Source organism: Notechis scutatus, chromosome 5 (assembly GCF_049901735.1).
Source record: "Notechis scutatus isolate UNSWTSFEM ecotype Mainland chromosome 5, rNotScu1.2, whole genome shotgun sequence".
Classification (NCBI taxonomy): Eukaryota; Metazoa; Chordata; class Lepidosauria; order Squamata; family Elapidae; genus Notechis; species Notechis scutatus.
The window spans coordinates 115,906,926-115,926,853 of NC_142013.1; the positions used below are offsets into that span (position 1 = coordinate 115,906,926).

At 49.0% G+C, this 19,928-nt stretch overlaps 1 protein-coding gene across 1 annotated transcript; it reads left to right on the top strand.

The window, feature by feature from the left end:
* The first annotated feature begins 1,047 nt into the window (after window positions 1-1,047).
* CXCL12 (C-X-C motif chemokine ligand 12) lies at window positions 1,048-17,550 on the top strand. Its single transcript, XM_087967659.1, has 4 exons — window positions 1,048-1,126; window positions 6,367-6,484; window positions 10,918-11,004; window positions 14,660-17,550. The coding sequence occupies exons 1-4, from the start codon at window positions 1,063-1,065 to the stop codon at window positions 14,673-14,675; spliced, it is 285 nt and encodes a 94-aa protein (XP_087823785.1). The 5' UTR covers window positions 1,048-1,062; the 3' UTR covers window positions 14,676-17,550.
* The last annotated feature ends 2,378 nt before the right edge of the window (window positions 17,551-19,928 follow it).

Genomic DNA, 19,928 nt, shown 5'->3' on the forward strand with positions numbered 1-19,928 from the left:
GAGCAGGAATCCTCTCCTGGCCGGAGGGATGCCTGCATCATCGCCACCAAAGCCGTCCAAATGGAAGCGGCCACAGGGTAGCTCGCAGGATCCTCTTTCTGCCCACCCCCCACCCGAAGGTGGCAATTCTGGGCTGGTTTTTCAAAAGTGACAATTGCAGTGAAATCCTCCGGGATCCCTCCTCTGCCAGGATGATTCAGGATCTGGGCAATTCCCTCTGGGCCTTTCTCTTCCGGTCACTTTGGGGAGGGGGGTGGAGGAGGGTGGAAGGGCCCATCCTTGACCTTGATGGGGGGAGGGCCTCCTGGGGGCTTCTGTTCATCAGACCTCCCCTCCTCCGGCCTTTTTCTCCTCCAGGGAGGGTTCAGCCTGGGGGCCTTTGCAGCGGATCTCCTCCTGCCACCATCCCTTCAACCAGCCTTTCTCAACCTTGCGGCTGGAAGAGGCCTGGACTCCCAGAAGTCCCCCCGCGACGACAGGGCTGCTGGGGAATTCTGGGAGTTGAAGTCCAGCCACTTCAAGTGGACACTGCAAGGCCCCCAACGGAGCCGGCCAGGCCTCCCCCTCCCTCCCCCAGCAGCGCCGGGCCCCGCGAGCGGCTCTGCCGGCGGCCGAAGGGCGGGGCTGGGGCGCCGAAGGGGCCCCGGGGCCCTTCACGGAGACGAGGGCAAAGCGGGGCTCCCCGGGCGCAGCGGCGGCGGCAGCTCCGGTCCCCTCCAGCCCAGGCCGCGCCGGCCCCGCGCCTCCTCCCCTCGGAGGGTCCGAGGGCGACCGCCCCCACCTGCCCCCGGCCCCCAAGTCGGATCCGCTCCGGCCTCCCGGGCTGCAGGGCGGCCGGCCGGGAGCGCCGCGGCAGCAGGAGCCGAGGGGGAGGCGGGGGCTCCCTTCCAGCCCTGGGAGGGAGGAGGCCTCGCCACGGCCCCCGCCCAGCCGCCTGCCCCGCCCCCCCCCCCCGGGCCCCAGCCTCTATAGCGGGCGAGCGGGCGGAGGGCCGGCCAGAGCCGCTCGCCTCGCCACGCCAAGCGCAGCCCGAGCCGGAGCCGCCGCCGCCGCCGCTCAGCCATGGCCCGCCGCGGACTCGCCCTCCTGCTGCTGCTCCTGCTGGCCGCCCTGCACGGCCCCCACGGTGAGTGCCCGACGGAGCCGCCGACGGCCGCGGGGCGCTGGGGGACAGGTGCGCGCGCGGGGCTGCTGAGCCGGCCGGGGCTCCCGCGGGGAGGGAGGCGGCGGCCCCGGACGGGCAGCGCGGAGCTCGGACCGGTTGGCCCGAAGCGAGAGGGCGCGCGGGAGGATCCTCTCCGGAGGGCCGAGCCCCTGCCAGCCTTCGCGGGCTCGGGGAGAGACCCGGCGGACCCCGCGGGGCCCGGCCTGCCTTGGAGGGGTCGCCTTTCCGGCAGGGCCCCCTGCCCGTCCCGTCGCTTCCCCCAGCCCGCAAGCGTGGAGCCCGTCTGCGGCGAAGCCCGCCGCGCTTGCGGGGCCTGGGAAGCCCCTGGGCTGCTTCTCCTCCTTTCTCTCCAGGGAAGGTTAGAGGGGCGAAGGAGCCCCCCCCATTTCCCCCTTGTTCTCTCCCCCAGCTCTGTTGTTGACTCTTTCCCTCGACCTGCTTCCAGGTGAGGCTCTCCCAGGGTTCACTTTTCCAGCCCTTCTGTCTGTCCTGAGTCTGTCCCATCCATGTTCCTGTCTGAAAGGCTGCCCCCCCGTTTCCTCCCTCCGGAGGCTCCCCGGACCCCGAAGGGTTCCACCCCCACCTGCATTTCTTTGCATTTCTTGCTCTGAACGGCAGTCTGGGTTAAAATCAGGACTAAGTGATTTCGAAGCTGCCCGAACTCTTTCCCCAATCCCGCTGCTCCTGTATGATTTCCCCCCGGGATTTTGCCCTCAGGAAAGGCCGCTGATGGGGCACAGTTTGAGAGCCAACTTCGACCTAGCAAAGGTGGAGGGAAGCTTTCAGATGTTTAGGAGAAAATATTTTTAGCAGGACGAATCAAATGTGGAGGATCAGTCAGTTCTGGGTTTTAGAGCCACCCTTCATAGAAGGTAGGTAAGGCACCTCGACTCCTTTGTGGGCATCCACTTTTCAGTTGCAGACGAAGAAGCGGCCTCCGCAGCAGCTTCCTTTCAGAGAGGCTCACCTGGGCCAGAGGTCGCTTGGGTCTCCCCTTCTAAGCAAGTTGGGGTGAAAGGCGCAGGATTGAAAAACAGAGGCATAATATTCCCAGGGGCAGCATAAGCCACTTCAGCCTGCAGATAGTTTACATCATAAAACAACCTTTAAAAATGATTCCGCTTTCAATGTTATCTTATACACCACACACACACACACACACACACACATCGGTGAATTGATTTTAATGCCCTTTTTTGCTGAACGCAACTGCAGAACCACACTTGTTCCGCTAGAGAGGAATCTGATAACTTTTCATTCTGTTCCCTGAATTATTCTGCATCTCCGGCTTCTAGTTATGGAGAGAGAAAGCTACATACCAGCGTTGTGCATGCTTGAGATAAGATTCACAAGAAGGTGTTTCTGAATGCACAGAAGAGCATATACCGCGTAATCCTGCAAATAGGCAGACCTGCTTTAATAGGTTGCACGCAGCATTTTGCACACACTCTCTCTCTCTCTCTCTCTTTCTCCTCTGGCCGCTCTCTTTGTCTTTCCTCTTGTGAAGGTCTGATTAACTTTGTAATCTGCAAAATTAGGAATCCTGATTGCACAGGATTTCCAACCCAGCGGAGGCTATAATTAGGATTAAGTTGCATGTGTTTACATCCTTGTTTTTAGACTTTCCTTGACAGTGGACAAGCCATGCTTCTCTGGGCATCTTTTTTCCAAAGGAGCTTTTCTTTTCATTAGGAAATTAGGCATTAGGAAAAATAGCCGAATAATAATCTACCAATAATAATCTATGGGTAAGAAAAGAGGACTAATTACGGTTGCTTCTTGTTACAAATTAATTAATCCAAAAATGTTTCTCCGAAGAGCTCAGCTTGTCCTTGAACAGAGCTGGCATGGAAAAGACTTTGCATAACTTTTGGCACTCCAGAGCCAGCCGCCTTCTCTCAACCTTGGCAACATTTAAGGTCTGTGGACTTCTCTCCCCCCCCCACCAATTCTGAGAGTTGAGGTCCGCATATCATGACCTTGCTACGGTTGAGAGAAGCACAACTCTGGGCTATCCCATCATTTTCCACCTGCAGTCCATATATTGAAAGGCTAAATTCTTCCATTTTTTGAAAATCGTTTGCATGTCACAAAGTTGTATTAGAGAACAAGCTGAGAGAATACATTTTCTTCAACCTGGACGGACAATGAATGCTTCTCTATGGTTTTAAAAATAATTCAATTTGGAGATCATTGCCCAGAATCCAGTCTATCCCCTTCCTTGATGTTTCTTGCTGCTGCTGCTGCTGCTAATCTTAAGCCCCGGGGCGCAGGTGGTTGAGAGAGGTATTCATACCTGGAGGCATCAGAGGACATCTGGGCATCAGTTAAAATCATCCCTCCATGCCTGCTCCACAGTGAGTTCACCCAGGGATCACCCAGACCACCAGTCCCTTGCATTAGCCACTCACTACCTTTATAATACTGCATTTTTAATGTAAAATAGGTTGGATATCTTCATTGTCTTTTAAATTTTGAAGCTCCCTGTGCAATTAACACTTTGAAATAGAGTAATCATAACAAGGAGACCTAAAGGAAATGGACACAAGGACTAGAAGGGGTTCAACCCATTGCAGGCAAGCTGGGTTGGAGTCCAAAAAGCTAAAACTAAGAACAAGGTAAGGAATGTTTTGTTTTTGCCTGTAAGGAGGATTTGGAGCCAAGTCTGAAATAAAAGACAAGAGGGTGGTTGGTGTAGAAGGGCTTGGAAAACTGTGGAAAGGCAGAATTGCTTTAACGCTTCATTTGCATTGCCTGATTTTTTTTTCCCTTGGAAGAGAAACCATTCATGGCACCATTGAACGAGGGTAAACCGTAGCTCAAGACCCTTCAAGGCAAGAATCCACTGTTAGCAAATCCAACTCTCCGAACCAAAAAAGATGATTTGCAGTCCAAGGCAGCATATTTAGCGCTCCCTCCTCCCCTCCTGTTCCCCCCCCCCACACCTTATAACCCTGCAAGGTAGTTACAGGCCAAAAGTAAACAGTGGGCAGCCACGGGATGCAGTCCTGGAAAACTGGAGCTGCAGATCAGTCAAGTTGGCCGAGCTCTGGAGTCGGCCAAAGTAAGTTGCACCAGCAAGTTGCACCAAGCTCCCCTTCATAAACTTCAGCCTTTACCCAGAGTTTAGAGTTTGGTGGAGCCTGGGAAACAAGGAATTTGGCATGATGCCTTGTTCTCCGCAAAGGGTCAGACAGTTTGTTCCCCCCCACAGTGTCTTTGTGTCCAAGATGGAGAAATGCAGAGGTGTTGGGGTTGCATCTGGTCGGGATCCCTTCCCAGGGAGCATGGAATGTCAGGTGGGGCTGGTCCTCCATTTAAGCCTCTTTCTATTGGATGGAACCAGAAGGATGCTTATCAAATTTGCAAATGATCGCAGGCTGGAGGAGATTGTTTAACACCTCAGAGGGGGAAGAATCCCAATTCCAAATGACCTTGGTAACCTCCAGCCTTGGGGCAAATCCAACAGACTGACGTGCAACATTTGTTTTTGATTGGGGAGACCTAATGATTCCTCTTTGAATTATACCCATGTTGGTCCCTGTCCTGCTTGTCCTGTTTCACCACAAAACAGACCTCCCCACTTTCATAGAAACTGTAGATCTCGGCTTTCTATTTTTGCAAATTAGACACATCCAGACTCTTATGGCCCAGACTGGGGGGGGCTTTTGCAAACCCCGCTGGTTCATGCGCTGTGCTTCCCTTTCCCTTTTAAAGAGCCGGACACGATGTTCCCAGTGCTATTTACAATGGAATGGCTGGCTCCCCCTGATTTGGGCCAGCGCTTCTGTTAATATAGTCCAACATTGCATTGGCCTTTTGAACTCCATCCTGCCACTTGTTCACGGGAGAGGTTTAGAAGAGAGTTATCAGGATGCGAAAAGTTTTTGGAAACCAAGGCTTCTTGTTTTGGTCTCTGGTTTGGTCTCCTCCTCCTCCTCCTCCTCCTCGGAAAAACAATTAGCTGAGAAAATGTCCTTCATGACAAAATGTATTGTGGATTTTGTAAGGTATCTCTACAGTAAACTTACTGCCCCCCTTTTAATAAATATTTCAGGGCACCCCTGCCCCGTTCCTTCATAGGCATCCAGAACAAGCCATAATGAAGTGACACGTTTTAAGACAACATGATCTGAACAATCCAATGGGTGTTATTTGTGCAATGACATTGTGTCACAGGCTTCTTCTCCATCCAGCGCGTGTGGCTTTTATTGTGGGTTGCAGCCAGCTCCTTCTCACATTGTAGCCACTTCTTTTGCATAGCAACAGGCAGCCTGCAGGGTAGATAATGGGGGACGCTTGCGCTGCTTTCTGAGTTGCCATATACAATCTGTTGCTTCTGTGTTGCGTTATTGCCAAGATTTTTCTGTTCACTTGGGCTCTTTTGTGCTGCTGATAGCTTTGGGCTATCATCAAAAGGATCCCTTCCTTCCTTCCTGCCTTCCTTTGACCTTAAAACGATGAGCGAGGTTTTCTGACTGATAAGGGGGGGGAGGGAGGGGGAGAACCGGTTATCTCCCGGTCCTGCCACAAGGCAGCTGGGAGGAAAACGCTTCCAGCGCTTGTGGGAGGGAAGGAGCAGCAGCTCCTAACCATTCCAAAGTCTTGTAAGGGTGTCCACCCTTATCTTTGAGGGGCGTCTCTGAAGCAGGACTTGGGATCATCGGCCTCTTCTGCCGGTGCTTGGGGTGGGGGAGAAGAAGCGGGGGGGAGAACTTCAAACATTCCCAGCTGCGCCCAAGACTAACTGGCAGGGAGACTGAAGCCCACCCGTACCTGCCGCCCCCTCAGGTTTGTGGTTGCAAACTTGGAGGAGGGCCGAGGAGAGCTTGGCCCTCCCTCCCTGCCCAGGACGGCTCCTGCATAGGTGGTGAGGGGGAAGTGGGGGGTTTGCATTCAGATGTCTTTCTTCTCTCGTCTGCCTTCTCATGTGGCCCCGGGGTCAAATTATTTGGCAGGAATAACACTGGGGAGGCCAAGTGCCTTTCAGCTCCCCTCTTTATCGCGCGGGTAATTGCCGCCAGGACAATTAGCTGGCTCCTTTTAAAAAACCCGCTAATGCCCGTTCCAGTTTCTCACCCTGCTTTTGTCTCCCGAAAGCCACAAACCAGGACGACGAGGACGAAGACGAAGCGCTGGGATTGTTTGTGCCCTGTCAGGCAGGTTGTCTGAGGCCTTTGTTCCTTTGTTCTGCCCTGCAGGGAAGCCCATCAGCCTGACTTACCGCTGCCCCTGCAGGTATTTTGAGACCCACGTGGCCAAGTCCCAGATCAAGCACCTGAAGATCCTGGCCTTCCCTGGATGCCCCCTTCAGGTCATGTAAGTGTCTTCTTCTTCTTCTTCTTCTTCTTCTTCTTCTTCTTCTTCTTCTTCTTCTTCTTCTTCTTCTTCTTCTTCTTCTTCTTCAGGTCATGTAAGTGTCTTCTTCTTCTTCTTCTTCTTCTTCTTCTTCTTCTTCTTCTTCTTCTTCTTCTTCTTCTTCTTCTTCTTCGCACCTCAGATGCCGTCCTTCGGGAAACCAGCCCCCTCTCTCTCCCTCCCTATATTTTGAGATTCAAGGGTGGCACTTAATTAGCCTGCAACAAAAGATACGAACTAGTAGGATCTGAGTGGAAAAGGAGGTCTGATTCGCAAGTTCTCCTCCTCCCACAGCTATTGTGAAATTTGAGGTCATTCTGTTTATTTTCAGTGGTGTTTATGTTTAAAAATGTTACTATTGCTATGATTTTTATTGTGGGTTGCAGTGTTTTTAGGAAACCTGATTTTAATCTAGCTGGGAAAGAGAATGGTGTTCAGCCTAGAAAAATTATCTTTGTATTTGAAATGGCGGAAGCAGAGGCTGAGATCTGGAGTGAGTTCACCGGCCCACTTTAAAAAAAAAAAGGAAAATATCCGAATCCTCCTATTTTTTATGAAACTCAAAGGAGATTTTCCTGAATGTAAACAGAAAAAAAATATCAGCAAAGGGACATGAGAAGTTTTTCTGCCCTCTTGTGGCTTCTTAGCATAAATGGTTTATGTCATCTAGAAATTTAGGTTTAATTCATCAAGATGATTAAATTAACTGCATGGGAAAATTATGGTCTTGGCCAATAATTGCTCAATTGCTGTCACTGTTCCAGTGAAAATTTTGTATTTTATTTTGCATATGTTTTCTCCCTCATGAACAATGACAGTTTGTGGTTAACATCTGTATTATTTCCCCCTTTCTGCTCTTTCTTTTCTGCTTTTGTCTACTATAAAAACAGAGTAAATGTTGCTTTCCTTATCCAGCTAGTTTACATGTTAATCCTTGGTGATATCAGTTGAATGCTTCATTTATGCTTCAAGCTGTATTTTATATGAAATGGATTTTTTAAAGGAAAAAAAAATAGAACAAGGAATAGACTTGATTAAGGCATATTGCAATGCAGCCTTCAGAATCCGACTTCATGGAGTCGATTGTGACTGGCAGCCCCATTTCCCCTTACATTTGCTCTGCCTCCCATTTTTCCCTGGTGGGCAAATCTTTCTATTTTTAGAGGTCTCCAGAGGCTTGTTTTGTATTAGCTTTTATCTTGTGGGTTCTTGATTCAGTTGCATTTGCTGCTATTTTCTATTTTATGGTATTTTGCTGTTTATATTTTGATTTTGTTTTATTTTTCATTTATAATTCTCCTTTTGTAAACTATCCCGGGTCTTCTGGGAAATAAAAATGATGCAGCTATAAAAACAAAACCATAAATAGTTGCATCTGTTTGGTGAAGAGTTTTACAACTCAGCAGCAAGTTATAATTTATGGATGGTTTAGGCTGTGGTTTCTCAACTTTGGCGACTTCAAGGTGGGTGGACTTCAACTCCCAGAATTCCCCAGCCAGCCCACTACAGCTGGCTGGAGAATTCTGGGAGTTGAAGTCCACCCATGTTAAAGTCGCCAAGGTGAAGAAACTCTGGTTTAGGCCATGAGATTCAGCAGCCTTTCTCAACTTCGGCAAGGTTGAGATGCGTGGCCTCCCAGAATTCCCCAGCCGGCACCTTAAAGTTACCAAACGCTGAGTTACAAACCCAGAAAATGACTTTTTCTACCTCAGATTAGTCTCTTGATTCAATTTAGTCTCTAATTGTGATTTTGAAATCAGAGTCCCTCCCTCCCATTGCCTCTTAATTGGAAATGAGGCATTACTTAGGCTTTGTTTACTGGTTTGACAGAACTGGATCACCTTGTCAGGAGTAGCAATTTTTTTCTGAGCAGATTAATTCTTCCAAGATGCCAAGTCCTGGTTTTGTTCTTCTTTTACGAAGGAAATTGTAAATTTTGTTTGGCAGATTTAATGGCAGAATGGATCAAAATAGGCAAACATGTTTGAGGGAGTGTTCTGAAAGAATATCAGGTCTCCTGAGTTTCACCTAAGGAGCTTCAGGCGGTTTCCTGTTTTCAGGTTTTTTTTTAAAAAAAGGATGCTTGTGTGGAAAAGGTGGGGGCCTAAAAAACGGCACCATTTGTGGTGTCTAGAAGGGGCAGCAGAAGTCGCAGAGGTTGGAATAGGACTGACAGAGTGCAAGGGGTAGCAGGCAAAGGAGGACAGAGATTCTGGCCCTGAGGGGTTGCAAACCCCGATCCCCTGGGCATACTCGCCCCCTGGACTAAGGTGGTCCCAGGACAGAGCATCTGTTCCCGTGGGTCAAAAGAGGCAAAAGGGTTTAGTTCACCAGTGCAAAAAAAAAAAAGGGGGGCTGCTTTTAATCTATTGGGTTCCTAGGCATCTGCAGGGCCACCAGCTTCCAGTGCCAGTCGCCCGTCCAGTTTGTTTGACTGCCAAGGGCACCACGTTGAAGGTGTTTCTCTCCCTGAGATCTCCTGATGACCTTCTCTCCTGGCTGCTTGATCCATCCGGCGACCCAGATGCGGCCCCCTCCCCCCCCCCCCCCCCTGGCAATCTTCCGGAGGGCATTCAAGGCTGAGCTCTGGCAGATCAATTTTGATTATTGAGAAGGGTTCTTAGTGCTACTTAGCCACACATTTTGCCATTGTTTGGATTTACGACTTGTGGTTGGCCTGGCCATTGCAGCATTCCCACCGTCAGACGTATGTTCATGATTTGGGCACGGGGCATTTGGATGCTGGTCTCCTTCCACCCTTGCCAGGGCTGTGGGCCTTCCCCAGGGGCCTTTGTCTTCATGTGAGGTGGCCAGAGTAGGATCCCTTTGAGCCTGGTCATCCGTGTCTCAAGTGAGAACTTGAGTTGATTTGTTCAACAAACCCGTCGGTTTACTTTTGTGGCTACCAGGAATTTTCGCCACTCCCAGGGTTCAAAAGTGTTAGCTTTCTTTTTATCCTGCTTCTAGCCCGGGTCTTCAAAATCCAGAAGAACTCATCTCCTGCCATTATCCTTTCCCCTTAAAACATCCCTCTAATATAAACAAGATAAACATTTAAAACCACACAGGAAGAGGGGGCAAAGCCTTACATGCTTCCCTTATGCTAAACAGAGTCACAGTTTATTTATAGGTTTAGTTGTGTATTTGAAGAAAAATTAAAATTAGTCATAAGTACTTCAACTTGGGTGATTATATAGAGAAGCTTTATAATTAACTTCTTTCTATTCTATTATTAAATGTTGTTGAAATGAAGCAAAAATACACTTTCTTGAAAAAGAGTAAAATATGTGAAAATGAAATGTTTCATATTTTCATTTTCAACTGATAGTTTTTAGAAATTGATTTATATTCTGCTTATGTTATTTATAAATATAATTCTGCCTCAGAATGTGGATTGCTGAGTAGAAAAGTTTAAGGAAGACAGATTAATTACGTGTCCTGTGAAAACCTTTTCCTGCAGCGTAATGAAACGCTCCTTGTAGAGTGTAGGACTAAAAGGAAAAGCCGTTTAGAGAACTTCCCGTATCAATTCATTGGTGAGACACACAGTCTGAGCTTCAACAGCCTATTTTCAGAATTTGGGGGTATTTCATATAATGAGGAAACCAGCAGATTCTGGATGAAATTTTCATTAAAAAAAGCAGCCCTTTTCTGGGAAGGGGGTTCAGCAAATGTCAGGAAAGCCCTTTCTTCGTTCTACAAGTGAGGTTTACTCATCTGGACAGGCTGGCATGTTAAAGATGGTTTGGTACAAATGATGAAGCTCAGACAAGCAGCAGGAAGATTTCCATTGCTGAATCTCAGGCTCTCCTCCTCCCCTTGCAGGGTTGCTGCTGTCTTGGGGAGTACAAAACGGTGTTGAGTTTGTTCTCTCAGTTCACCTCCCAAAAATTTGTATGATAATGTGAGATCCCTTCTCTGGCGTTTTCTGCTCAGCAGCTAGAAGTGCCACTCACAAAACTGCACCCCTGTCCTCCTTCACTCTGCGCAAGGTGTTTTTTTTTGCCCCCCAGAGAGAGGTGGGAAGAGCTTCAGAATTTCCCAAATTGGCCAAATGAAAATAAAAACAGTGTAACTTGCCTCACGCCTCCTGAAGGTGACTCAGAAGCTTGGGGCGCATTTAACTTCAGGCCACCGTGGCCTTGGCTTGAAGGTGGGCCCAGCTGTGGCTCACAGAGGCTGCTTTGTGTCAATTTGTGGTCATCGCCACAAATGTTTTTAATTTCACTATAATAATAATAAACTTTCTTTCATTGTGTAATGTTATAAGGAGCAGATGTCTTTATTGTCCCTGTCACAAAAGTTGAACTAGGAAATTCGGGTTTGGTTTATGTACGTGACTTTATTTTCTATTCTCTCTCTTTCCCCCCCCCCCCTCCTCTCCTTTTCGGCAGTGCGCGACTGAAGAGCAGCACGAAACAGATCTGCATCGACTCCAAGTTAAAGTGGATTCAGGAGTACCTGGAGAAATACTTTGAAAAGTAAGCCGCAACCCCGAAGGACCCACAACAAAAGCTCCCTGGGTGAAACGGGGCTGGGCAGCTGAGTTTTTGGAGGCTGCTTCCCATCTGCCCCGTTTTGGGGCCTAGAGAGATAAGACTCAGAGGAGCAGGCGGGGAGGAGCCTTGTCAGTTACCCTGCAGGAGTTCTCACCCGCAGCCCAGGCGGAGGAGGACTTGTGGATCCCAGGCGCCAGATTCCTTGGGCCCTTTGCACGTTCTTCCGAAGGCGCCCCAGAGCCACTTTGGGAAGCTCTTGGGTCTATGCAGATGGTCTTTTTGTTTTGAGCAGTTCAAGGAAGAAGTTGACCCTGAGCCTGTCAGACGCAGTGAGGGGAGCCTCTTGGCAGCAATCTTATACAGGAATGTTTTTACTGGAAATCCTAGGGCCTTTGTAGACGCCCGGCTTCAAAAGAGAGCGCCCCCCATAGCTGTCCTTGGAATTTTCCCCCACGCACCCCGGAGATCTATTTTTCCTCTCTGCTTAAGGCCACATTTCAAGCCAGCCCCAAGTCAGAGGGTCTCCTCTCTGTCCAATCTTACGTCTCTGCATTGCCGCCATTTCATTCCCTTCAGCTGCTTAAAGGGGGCCGGATGTCATACGAATAGCTAAAACTGTATTAGTGTAGCCTGTTTCCTTTTTGCTTGTCCTAACAGTGTAGTGCATATATCATATACTGTACATTCAAACAAAAGTGGCTAGTTCAATACTATAACTTCCATATACTGTATATGGAAATTTATTAAAAATCGCTTTCTAAATAATAAAAATTATGCTTTTTAGTTGGGCTGTTGTCCGTTGTTTCACCTCCTCAGCTTTCTTCTTGTGTTAACCAGGCTGTTGCAAGGATGCAGTTTTGGGAAATTCTAGACTTATTTTGAAGCCTTTGAAGGTTCCTGCTAAAATATCAGTTCATTGCGCACTAATCTCTTTTGCCTTTTTTCTTACTTCTTTTCCATGCAGCTATTGTGGGTGCCAAGAATAAGTGTCTGTGGAGGTCCTCAGTCCTCCAGGCTGCCCTGGTTGTCCCCAAAGTGCTTTTTTTTTTGTTTCAAGAGGCAACTGGACTTCCTTGTTTTTCTTTGAAGACGTTTCGCTTCTCCTCCAAGGAGCTTCTTCAGTTCTTCAGAGTCCAGTTGACTCTTGATGAAGCACCTTTGGGACTACCAAGAATAAAGGTTCAATGACCCCACAACTGGATGGAAGTGCCAAAGTCAGTTCTCGGTCATGCTAAACCAAACTAGTGAAGTTGTATTACTCAGTGGCTGCAGAACGGAGAAAGGCTGTTTCGGGGGCGACCAGTGATCCTTTTCCTAGAGGGCTGGAAGTGGCCTGGGGAGCCTCCCAATCTCACCCCTTTGGACCACCCCAAATCCCGCTAACCCATAGCAGTACCACCGTTGCCCCCAATAGGCGGATGGCACACACCGAGTGCCCCAGACGGCGGCTGAGAGGGAGGGGTTGCCACACAGTCCCAGCTCCCGTTGTCCTGCTCCCCGTTGGCCTCGTAGCTGTGGCTACTGGTGGTGTTCAGGTGGAGCTGCCAATCAAGCTGCGTGAATCCTGAAAACGTTGGCACTGGCTCCTTTCCCAGAAGACTCTGTGAGAAGCGCCAGGAGCCCTTTGGGGAGCTGTAACCCCAGCAGGGCCACCGCAGGACTCTGGTGGGTGATAACCCCCCCCCCCGAGCCCTTTCGTGGTCCTGAAAGCCCCTTTGAAAACAGCCGCATGGGCTGACAGTGGACGTTAAGGCCGAAGGAAAGGGGCAACCGGTCAAACCTTTGCCTTGGCCTCTAGACATTGTCGGACTGAATCAGAATCCCAGATAAGACTTTTATCACTGCACCTGCCGACTCCGATGCGGTTTTTTCCGTTCTCGGCTTCCAAATGATCCTTGTGACCCAGTTGGCAGCGTCTGGGGCCGCACTGACTTTTTAAACGGCCCCAACTGCCCAAAAGGAGCAGCGGGCCTGTTTTGCCTCCCTTGTTACCTACCCCTGAGTTCCAAATAAAGGTCAGAGCAGAGCTGTGCCTGGGAAAATGCAAAGAAGTCAGCTGCGTATTTTAAAATAACGTTAATAGCGACATACAAAGCCAGTTAAGGAAGTCACAAAGCGAATCACAGAGAGGCTAGTGAGGTTGCAGAAAGATTCACAGCTTTTGGCTAGTTAATGTAAAGGGGACTTTGCTTCTCAGGGCAATTTGCTTTCTTCTTGGCCAGTTGTGGGTTAAAAATCCAAGTCAATGGCAGACTCTCTTGTTGCCCTGAACGGAGAGCAGGAGGAGGCGGCGGCAGAGTCGGGCTGGTTCTCTGTGTCGTTAGGCTGGAAGTCCTTCCAGGTTTCCTTGACAGTTGAAATAATCTGTCCTCCCCAAAGGCGGAAACCTCTTTGAGTGGAGCGCATCTTCTGGTTGGCTTCAGGGATGCATCTAGATGGTTTTCTAGGTAGGGAAGCAGTTTTCTTTGGACTTTTGGGGTGCTACTTTGAGTCCAGTCTACAGCCTGGAAACGTACAAGAGGTTGACCTCTGCTTCTCTTTGTTTCTTTGCATCAGCCAAGATCAGCCGAGGTCCTTCGCTTGACCCGATGGGGAGACAGGAGGGGGGAACCTCTTCGCTCTGATAGCGTGCATCACATTGCACTCCTGGCCAGATTGGCTGGGCGGGGATGGTCATGTCGAGATCTAGTAGTCTCCGTAAAGAAGCCCTCCAGTTCGGACAGGCAGCAGAAAACAACTTAAGATAAATAAAAGGCACCCAAAGGCCTTTTCCGTAGAAGTTCCCAACGTAAATATAAAACCAGGTGGAAGTTTATTGAAACCCATAGTTTTAAAACAGAGCTGCTAACAAGCTAGGTTCGTTCAACGGTCCAGCCTGGTTTAAGTATTGAACGAACCGGTTTCTGAGATCACACCATGCCTTGAAAAATAAACTAACCTAACTAATCCATCTATTAACTGAATGGACTGGCTTTGTGCTGAGGCCTGCCCCTAATCAAGCTTAGCATGCTGTGTGTGTGTGTGTGTGTGTGTGTAATCTGCTAGCTCTTTAATAAGCTTGTTCAAGGATCTTGTGTGAACCCAGCCCCTGTGTCCTCCTTTGGAGTGGCCTAAATTATTCCCGAGCATAATCCTCATTTGGTACTATGGACGCAATTGGAACCGGCCTTAGCCAGCAACGGCTTCCTATTTCGGGAGTGGGGATAGCAAGCTGGTTTCCTGCTCACTGGCCCTGGGTGTTGGCCTGTTGGTTTTGATAGCTCCAACCTCCTCCTCCTCCTCCTCCTCCTCCCCTCCTCCTCCTCTCCTCCTCCTCCTCCTCCCCTCCTCCTCCTCCTCCTCCTCTCCTCCTCCCTCCTCTCCTCCTCTCTCCTCCTCCTCCTCCTCTCCTCCTCCTCCTCCTCTCCTCCTCCTCCTCCTCCCCTCCCTCCTCCTTCCTCCCTCCTCTTCTCCTCCTATCCCTCCTCATTCCTCCTCTCTCTATTCCTTATTCCTCCTCCTTGTCTTCTTCTTCTTCCTCTTCCTCCTCCCTCTGCTCTTCCTCCTTATTCCTCCTCCTCCTCCTCCTCCTCTCCTCCTCCTCCTCCTCCCACGGAGACCTTGCTTGATGGACTCTCCCTCTCTTCTTTACCAACAGGAGAGGCAAGATGTAAGCCAGGAGCAGCGCTGGCTGCCTGCGGGATGCTTCTCCGTAGGAGCCGGAGACCTCCGCCCCGCCTCGTAGGAAATGGCTCCCTACACAGCACCCTCTTCCAGCCACCCCGCCCCACCCCACCCCCCGGATCCTCAGCCGAGGAGGGCCTCTGGGGCTCGGGGCTCAACTGGGAAGGCTCCGCGGTTGCCCGAGCCCCCTATTTGCACAGAAATGCCTTGTCTTTGCCAATATTGTCTGATGTAGCAGGAACGGCTTGGGTTTTTTTATTTTACTTTTTGTATCACTAACTTCAAGAGCAGCACGTTGTATGAAACAGAGCATTAATCTCTTCTGCTGTGCAGAATCTGGGCACTGACCCCCTGATAACGTTTGCATGGGGGAGAAGGAGGGAGGGGGAGAATTATTCAAAGGGCATGCGTGTGTGTGTGTGTGTGTGTGTGTGTGTGTGTGTGAGGGCCAACACTGTGTTAGGTCAATGGCTCTCCTTCAGGGGTGGGTTTCTACCGGTTCTGTCCACCTCTGTAGAACTGGTAGCTCTGAAGAGCAGAGAACCGGTTCTATGTCTGCTGATGTTTTTGCGCACCCGCCCACCCGGGCTCTTCCCTGACCTTTATTTCCTGCAGTTTCAACTTCAGCTGCCCTGCGAGGCACATCTGCAGTTTAAAAAGCAGGAAAAGAGGGCTGCTTCAAAGGGTGCTTCTCTGCATGCAGCGTGCTGGTGACAAGTTACAGGCGCCTGCGCAGCATGCAGGGAAGCACATCGTAAATCACCGAACCTCGTCAATCACCGAACCGGTAGTTAACCCTGGCGGATCCCACCCCTGCTCTCCTTTGCATGTTCTGAGGCTTCGGGCCGCAGGGAAGGCGCCTGATACGCTCCGACAAGGCAGCCAAAACAGAATCTTGAGAGAGAGAGACATTCAGAATCAAGAGAAGGCATGCATATCGAATATTTTTATTTCTTCTCAGGGAACCCCATCTGTGCCATAAGCGACCAAATTTTATGAATCACGAGCTTAAAAGGTTTTTATTGTAGCCATTACTAAGATACTATGAATTATTATAAACACTTTTACAAGTGAGCCCTGTGGAGTTTGTTTCTGGTCCAAATAGCAGAGCATTTTTTTTTTAGTTGTGGTAAAAAAGTAGCTTTTGAAAATCAGCCTTTATTCCATTAAATGTAAATCAAGCTGTCTGCACGGCCGTTTCCCTTTCCTTAAAAACGAAATGGTGCCCCTCCTAATGCAACGGGTACCACAGCGAACAGAGGGGCCCTTCCAATCTTTTCTCCCACTTTTAATCGCCCAAATCGCAATAACAAATTGCCGTCCAGGATTCAAGAGTGGAATTCTTTCTCTGGGAACAGAGTCAGGACTCCAGTAGCCTTTAAATGCAGCTAGAATGCAAAAATATTTACTTCCTTGCTCCAATTGAAATGCCAAAGATAAACTCCATCTAATTACTATTAGGCCGTCTGTCTTAATCAGCTTCTTCAAATATATTTTCCCAGTATTTCCCATCTACAAGTTCAGTGTACCAAAGATGAGACGTATCCGTTTTGCTAGCATGGTTTAGTTCTGTGGGTTCCCCTCCTCAAGGTAATGACTATGCAATGAGGGGGAAACCCAGGACTGCAATCAAGGCAGCTCCAGATTGCCCAGCAAATGACTTAAATTGGTGTTTCTCCACCTTGCAACTTCAGAAGATCCCTGAACTTCATCTCCCAGAATTCTCCAGCCGACATGACTGGCTGGGGAGTTTTGGGAGTTGAAGTCCAAAAAGTTTAAAGTTGAAGAGCTGGAGAAACAGTAGCTTAGATAATGGGACTTGGGGGTGGTATCATTGTGAATGTGGGGGGGTCAATTATATCTAACACTGCAGGCACGCGCGCATCACATACACACTCACAACCTTCTAGTCACCTCCATTCCACGCACAGTTACTTGCTTCTGGCCCTCCTGGATATAATAAGACTATTCTGCATATTATGTTATGTTCCTAAGTACCCTTGGCAAAGTGGTTCAACCCTGTTCAACTCAAAGTAACCCAACCTTGCTTTGGATCTTGTAAGGTTCCATTAAGAGCAGGAATTTGCTAGGCAGGTATTCCCTCTGGAGGCTGCGCTACTTATCGGGAGGGCTAATTAATACTCCCTGTTCTTAATATATGCTTTTACTAAAGAGAGAATGAATTTAACGTTAAAACCCCATCTAGGGACCCGCCAGAGTTAGGGACCAAATTCCAGGGGCTCCAAAGGGATCTTTGGCCCTCTTTTTAAAAAGGAGGCATGGAAAACGGCAAGAGACCAGGGGTCCCAGCAGACCAGAACCCTCCGATAAGGGGGGGGGGAACAGGCTCCTTGCTGGGTGGCAGAAACCCCGCTGATGCCACCGGGAGCGTGAGATGCTCGCCAGAGGTTGATGCCCCCCGACAGCCGTTCTGTGGTCCCTGGGCAAGAGACGGGCTCGCCTGCCTGCCCTGCTGTCGTCCAAGAGAGAGGAAAAGGGGGCAAGAGAGAGGGAGGGGAGGCAGGCCCACCAGAGGGAGCCTCCTCGTGGCCCATCTCGGCCCCGTCTTGAGGCTCACCAGCCAGGACTCCCTCGGAGAAAAGCAGCTCTCCCAGCTGGGAGGGAGATCAGACCAGGGTTGGACCGAGTGGATCCCACTGGGGCAAGCAGTGATTTGTGCTATTGTTCTATGCGGGGGGAGGTCTAGTTAGCAGGCCCACAGGTTTTCCCAGAATAATGTGAAAAAGACTTTTCATCGTGAAAAGAAAAATGTATAACTACTTCATGCTATTTGTTTTGTAAATATATATTTTTGCAAAGTATGTAAGCACTTGTTAATTTTCTTAATAAAGTTTGTATTCAGTTTTTGGCGTCTCGCCCTTTCAGTCATTTCTGTATATGCCTCCGTGTCAGATCTCTGCAGACGAACCTTCCTTCAAAGGGTAACATTGCTCTCCTCTTGCTGCAAGAGGCGTATTTTTCTAATGTTGTACATCTAGACCAGTTTCCCCCCCCCAACTTTAAGATATGAGGGCTTCATCTCCCACAGTTGGTAGAAGCCAACGATAGATGAGAAATTCTGGGAGCTGAAGTCCACGCACCTTAAATTTGCCAATTTGAAAAAAAAAACCTGATCACATCCACACAACTTGTTTAGTCCCCATCCTGGAGGTGTCAAAACTCCTAATGCCCTAAACCTTGCTGCTCGCAGAGCAGGTTCCGAGATGGTGTGCGTTTTGCAGCTATTTGTACAGTTTTAATGTGATATAATTGGTGGGTCACTTAACCAAAACTCTAGTTCTCTTCAACATCAACCATTGGGTGAAAATCCTCTTTCAGTTGGCATGCAAAGTGTTCTTCGTTGTTTTTCTTTTCTCCAACACACTACAGTACTTCCTATTACTGAACATTTTAAAATTTTATTATTGATTGACCACTAGGAGTCAGCAAAGATTGAAAGTTTATTTTTAAAACCCCTTGGCTGCCATCTAGTGGTTACCCGATTTGTGCAGCTGAGGTGGAACCTTGAATCAATATCAGCCCTTCCAGATAAACCCGATAGGAACCGCAACCAGATGATACATCAACTCAGCCTTGAAAGTCCGAAGTACAAACTTCCCACCGGCGCTTTTAACTGCCTGATCCATTAGGGTGGGCCCTTCCTCCATTTCTTTCTCTGGCCGTGAAGTCCTTGGGAGCTCTCCCTTCTCTAGTAATGTTCAAGCCCATTTCTTCCTTCTCTTGCCTGATGGTTTCCTGGCAGCCCCACTTTCCCTCCTCCCTTAAGGTCACCCACCCACCGCATTGCAATAAACTCTGCCTGGCTGGAGAAGAGACACTGGCTGGGGAAATTGGTGCAGGGCCTGTGAAGTGCCCTAAAGACGAGATCTGGGGAGGGAGGAGCAGCAGCAGAGGGTACCAAAGGAACTCACCGCCACACAAGCCATAGAGGTAGAAGAGCCCAGTTCTCCCAGCGAAGCCAGGGAGACACCTAGATCTTGGGTTCTGGTTTTTTTTATAAAAATAAATAAAAAAAAATAAAAAAAAAAAAAAAAAATAAAAAAAAAAAAAGAAAAAAAGAGAAAAAAAAAAAAAAAAAAAAAAAAAAAAAAAAAAAAAAAAGGGGGGGGGGCGGAGGGGTTGGTGCGCTTTCCCCCCCTCTGGCTCCACAGCCTCCCCAGCATTGTGGGAGAAGTGCCAAAGAAGGTGGCAGCCCTTGGCTGATCTTCAGGTCCTTCTAAAGCTGAGCTAACCGTTGTTACACCTGGATGGTTCCTGAGGGTGAAGTCTTCAGTAATTGGCCTCTTCCTGCATTTGCTTCTTTTTACCTCAGAACAGCAAAGCTATTCGGTTCCTGTTTCGATTCAAAGTTTTCTAACATGAACATTTTTATATACACAGTATTATATATTGATTGTTTTTATTTCAGTTTTTGCTGTTTTGCTTTTCCCCTTTCCCTTTTTAATTAAACTGGGGTTTTAATTATTTTTCTTCTTATTTTATTTTATTAAATCACTTATTTAATAAACCCTCTATTTAATTATTGATTAAGGCAACAGGCAAAAAAGGCCAAACCCACAAATCCCATCCAATCCCAGTGAAGGGGAGGACGAAAGCGCAGGCTTGGAGCCCTGAGTTGGGGAGAAGAAGGGACAGGAAATGCTCCATGTTGTCTCTCCAAGACCAGGCGGATTCCATCTCAGGATTCATAAGCAGCCAGCAGATGGTCTGGCCAAGCCAGGAATATCAGTGAGAGCTGATCATCCATCTTGGATGTATCACCACTGAGTAACCCTAGAGAGCCGAGGAGAACAAAGGTTGTGTCAGTGTTCAAAACGAAGGAAAAAAGAGAATCTTAACTGCAGACCAGTCAGTTGATAGCTGAAGAACCGCGGCTGTTTTCTTTGAGTCACAAGCCCTCCAGAGCCCTTTGGGGCAACCTCCAAACTGAACTAAAGAGGCAAAACCAATCGGTATCCTGATCTAGCAAGGGGGTGGACTGTGAGGCGATCGCTGGAGAAGAGCAAGGCGAGGAGCGCAAGGGAGCCGCCGCCGCTGCTGCTGCTGCTGCTGCCTTAGAGCGTATCAGAACCCTGGAGAGTTCAGGGCAGCCGCTGGAAGGGTTGGGGGTGGAAGAGAGCTGTTCCTCCAGCACCTGAACCTGCAAGGAGACCCTTCGCCCCCTGCCTCCTCCTGCCTCGGGGTTTCTCTCTTTCCGAAAGGACGGTTGGTGACTCAGAAAT

Coding starts and splice junctions, on each gene's coding strand:
- CXCL12 (XM_087967659.1), top strand. CDS start 1,063: ATGGCCCGCCGCGGACTCGCCCTCCTGCTGCTGCTCCTGCTGGCCGCC. Junction 1,127..6,366: donor CGCCCTGCACGGCCCCCACG/GTGAGTGCCCGA, acceptor TCTGCCCTGCAG/GGAAGCCCATCAGCCTGACT. Junction 6,485..10,917: donor GGATGCCCCCTTCAGGTCAT/GTAAGTGTCTTC, acceptor CCTTTTCGGCAG/TGCGCGACTGAAGAGCAGCA.